Genomic DNA, 4,800 nt, shown 5'->3' with positions numbered 1-4,800 from the left:
CAAAAACTTCCCAGAAACTTTCAGTGAAATACAATTTTGGAGTGATAGTCAAATCGTACTTAGTTGGCTTTCATCCGTAAAACCACAGAGACAATTTATGCGAAATAGTATTGAAGAAATTAAAATTTTATGTGGAGATAATGTATGGAGATACAGCACTACGAAAGACAATCCCGCAGATCTGCTTACACGTGGTATAACATCTAAAGAACTGCAACAGAATGAAATATGGTTTAGTGGACCTAAATGGTTAAACAGCAAAGAAGATTGGCCGAGACATGGAACGGAAACAATGTAACGTCTAATGTATGTACAACAATGTCGGAGAACGATGACAAAATTGAAACAATGGAAAATAATCAAAATGTATGTATTGGTATAGGAGAAATCATAGATATCGAACGGTACAATTCTTATAGAAAGCTAACCCGCATTACCGCATATGTAATGAGATTCGCAACGAACTGCAGAGCAACGGAAACTGAACAAAAGAAAGATTTGTTACGTAGTGATGAAATTGAAAATGCAAAATTCCTATGGATAAGATATACACAAGGTAAAATATTTAGTGACGAAATAAATTGTATAGATAATTCTACAAAACGTAATACAATTGTGCGACAATTAAAACTCTTTCTAGACGAAAAGCAATTATTACGATGTGGTGGCCGCCGAATAGACAATGCGACAGTAGGAGAAACAGTCAAGTTTCCATATCTGTTACCAGCAAAGGACCGTATTACACATTTGCTAGTGTTAGAAGCACATGAGAACACACTACATTCAGGTATAAATATCACTCTAGCATACATACAACAAACATTTTGGATTCCGAAATTAAGACAGTGCGTGAAATCTATGTTGTCGAAATGTGTAACGTGCCGAAAAGTAATTGGAAAATCTTATTCCGCACCAGAAATTCCACCATTACCAAAGGAGAGAGTTCAAGATGCTATACCCTTTAGCATAACCGGTGTAGACTTCACAGGAGCGCTAACGATAAGGAACAGACACAACGAAGAATCGAAGGTTTACATTTGCCTGTTTACGTGTGCTGTCACTCGAGACGTACGTTTGGAGTTAGTTTACGATCTCAGCGAAGAATCTTTTTTATTGTGTTATCGGAGATTTGTAAGTCGACGATCAGTGCCGAAAATTATGATGTCAGATAATGCGCTAACATTAAAAGCTGCTTCAAACGAAGTTTCACGACTTTGCAATTCCACAAAAGTTAAAGAAAATGTTCGGAATCATGGCATTGAATGGAAATTCATCCCAAATAGAGCTCCATGGTTCGGGGGCATGTGGGAAAGAATGATTGGCTTAACAAAAGCATCACTTAAGAATGTATTAGGACGTGCACATGACAACGATGAGACTCTAAGGACTGTATTAACAGAGATTGAAGCCACGCTCAACGATCGACCAGTGACGTATATTTCAACAGATATCAGAGATCCGGAGCCGCTTCCACCATCCCATCTTATACATGGACGAAGAATAACAACTTTACCGTATGTATCGTCAAATAGCTATTGACAATCTAAATATTTGCGAATTAACACACACAAACTTGAACAATCAAGCGATACGACAGAGACAATTGATTGAGAACTTCTGGACAAGATGGAAAGGAGAATACCTTACTTCATTGCGAGAATATCACCAAAGAGCTGTAAGCGACGTTCGGAAGATCAAAGAAGGCGATGTCGTTCAGATACACGACGAATCAAAGCGCGTGCATTGGAGACTTGGAGTTGTGCAGGACACTGTTAAAGGCAAGGACGGCTTGGTACGCGTCGCTATGGTGCGTACCTAATCAGGAATTACAAATCGACCCGTGACGAAACTCTACCCATTAGAAGTCAACAGCATTGACTCGTATCTGAGACGTAGTGAACGAAGAAACTAACGTGTGTGAACAGACTTGTTAATTTTTCTTATTTGTGAAAAGACTGTAAATTCAAAGAGTTTTTTACGTAATTTAATAATTTAATCCTTTTTTTCATTATTTGTGAGATCAATCTATTTTTTGTTCTTTCCGCATGCCACTACATATCACAGCTAATGGACATTGCATCTGGTGGCCCCGAGTATGTCGGTGATTTAGAGACAGTTTAACTTACGCGTCAAACGTTAACACTACTTTTAACGCCGTTTCCATTCACATTGTTAACGTCATCATTATCTTCTGTTAACGTTGTGCTATTGTTATGTATCATGTTACTATATTGAGTTCAGATTATACGATCAAACGAACCAGACGTTGTTTTACTGCCTGTCTAGACTTTTAGATAACACATCCGTCACATAGGATGTCAACTTTATCATGTAGGATATTGACTTGATCACGTAGGATATTAACTTTACCATGTAGGATATTGACATTATCATGTAGGATACTAACTTCATCCTGTAGGATATTAACTGTACTTGAGAATCACTATGGCATGACTGGAGCGGGCCCCCTCTTAGGCAGTCAGTGCCCCCCCCCCCTTTATGAAAATATCTGGATCCGCCACTGCGGTACTCTTGGTTTAATAGCTTCTTTGTGAGCAGCAACCCTCTATCAAGGAACTCGTGCTAGAAAATACAAGCCCTGAAATATCGTATCAAATAGGAGATATATACTCCGTATGCAGCTAAGCGCTGCTGGAATGTTGCTACATTAAAATGTAACAATGGGCGAAAATAGGATTTTGAAAATGATTTCATTAAATTGATCGATTGGCGGATGTTTAATGTCCAGTGGCAAATGTTACATACATGTTCAGGACGAAAACAAATTCCCTATAAATACAATAATATAGGCCGTCGGGGAAGAAGATCGGGGCAAATGGAAAAAACTCACAGTATTTTAGTTAGTGACAGACATGTTGCCTTGCAACAGACCATCCCCGGACCCCTCAATGATTTATTGCAATGGTTCTAAACATACAGAGAACGTGGCACTCTCTCTTCACGATGCATCGGATTCAATGTCGGCTGAGTACTTGTACATCCCGCACAGCCAAACAGACGCCCCATTTTGGCGAGGATTTTACGGTCGATTGGAAGAAAACGTAAGTGAACATACTTATATTCCCCCAAAAAAAGTGAAATAACAGAAATTCAGAAGTCCAAGGAAAATTCAAAACAGAAAGTCCTTTATCAAATGGCACAAGGAAAAGGTCAAAAACATCAAACGAATGGAAAACAACTATCATATTCCTGTCATGGTAAAAGCATTTTCTTATGTTGAAAATGGTGGATTAAACATGGTTCTATAGCAAGCTGAACCTCTCACTTGTATGACAGCGATAAAGAATTATTGCTGTGTGCAGGACTTTGCAAGAAAGAGTTGTGTACAAAACGTGAAAACAATTTTCGCGCTAATTTATCCGTACTCATCAAGTTTAAAATGAGCAATTGTTGGGTTTTTGTCATATAAATAGGTAAATATCTTAATTCATTACTCTTTTATAATCATTTGTATTCAATGTATGTAATTTCCTCAAATATTCAAAATCGAATCTACTTTAATTTTTAACATCTAGTTTTATGCACATGTACACTTAACCCACAAATGTAAAAAAGAAAAGAAGATGTGGTATGATTGCCAATGAGACAACTCTTCACAAGAAACCAAATGACGCAGAAATTAACAATTATACGGCCTTCAACAATGAGCAAAGCCCATACCGCATAGTCAGCTATAAAAGGCCCCGGAATGGTCTACATTGACTATCGACTGCACCTGTTTATAAACTACATGTAAACATTGATTTTTATCAATGGGAACGTACTAGAGTAAAGTTTAAGTGTGAATTACCCTTACACCACACCGAATTACGTCAATACCAGCTACACCAAAAAACGACCGGCAATACATACTACATCAAATAACAACCGTCAATTCCTACTACACCAAAAAAACAAACGTCATTTTTTACTACACCAAATATTAACCGTCAATACCTACTAAACAAAATAACAACAGTCAATACCTTCTAAACCAATGCAAATGACAAACCGTCAATACCTACTACACCAAATAATAATTGTTAATACCTACTACACCAAATAACAACCGTCAATACCTACTACACCTTATAGTAAACGTCAATACCTACTACACCAACTAACAACCGTCAATTCCTTATACACCAAATAACAACCGTCAATACATACTGCACCAAATGAAAAACCGTCAATATCTACTACACCAAATAACAACTTTCAATACCTACTACACCAGATGACAACCGTCAATACCTACTACACCAAATGACGACCGTCAATTCCTACTACACAAAATAACAACCGTCAATACCTACTACACCAAACAACAACCGCCAATTTATACAGTCCGCCAAAAGTTAAGCACCACCGACATATAACTGGCAATATTTTTTAAACTATTGTGAAATTAATATTAATGTTTGGTGTTATGAATTACCTTTAACATACACTACGAAAATGCATTACGACCGAAAAAGATTGAACCCCGATAAAGCAGTCAAGCAACCTCTTATCAAATGTCATTTGAGTGTTTACAAATACCCTGTTTCTCCAGGTAGCCGCGTTAGTGTTCCTACATTGGTCTGTCGACTTCTTAGAGGCAGCCGAAGAGTATGTCATGGTGTATAGAGACCTATACTTACAGGCAGGCACTCTACCGTCAGGTTTCAATGGCATAATGACTATCTATGCTTGAACATAAAAAGATGACCAAACACTCATTGATCAGATGACAGTAGACTCCATAATACCAATTTCGCCGGAAACAAAACGGCCTTTGACCATAACAATGTTTGCACA

The 4,800-nt window shown here is 37.7% G+C and overlaps 1 protein-coding gene across 1 annotated transcript; it reads left to right on the top strand.

Moving 5' to 3' along the window:
* The first annotated feature begins 318 nt into the window (after window positions 1-318).
* On the top strand, window positions 319-1,539 carry LOC134691569 (uncharacterized). The gene has a single exon (XM_063552134.1). The coding sequence runs from the start codon at window positions 319-321 to the stop codon at window positions 1,537-1,539; it is 1,221 nt and encodes a 406-aa protein (XP_063408204.1).
* The last annotated feature ends 3,261 nt before the right edge of the window (window positions 1,540-4,800 follow it).

Source organism: Mytilus trossulus, chromosome 11 (genome assembly GCF_036588685.1).
Source record: "Mytilus trossulus isolate FHL-02 chromosome 11, PNRI_Mtr1.1.1.hap1, whole genome shotgun sequence".
NCBI lineage: Eukaryota > Metazoa > Mollusca > Bivalvia > Mytilida > Mytilidae > Mytilus > Mytilus trossulus.
Note: the sequence above shows the minus strand (reverse complement) of the source record. Positions and strands in the feature narration are given on the sequence as shown.

What these genes read in the sequence shown, in the direction of transcription:
- LOC134691569 (XM_063552134.1), top strand. Translation starts at nt 319, where the DNA reads ATGTCGGAGAACGATGACAAAATTGAAACAATGGAAAATAATCAAAAT.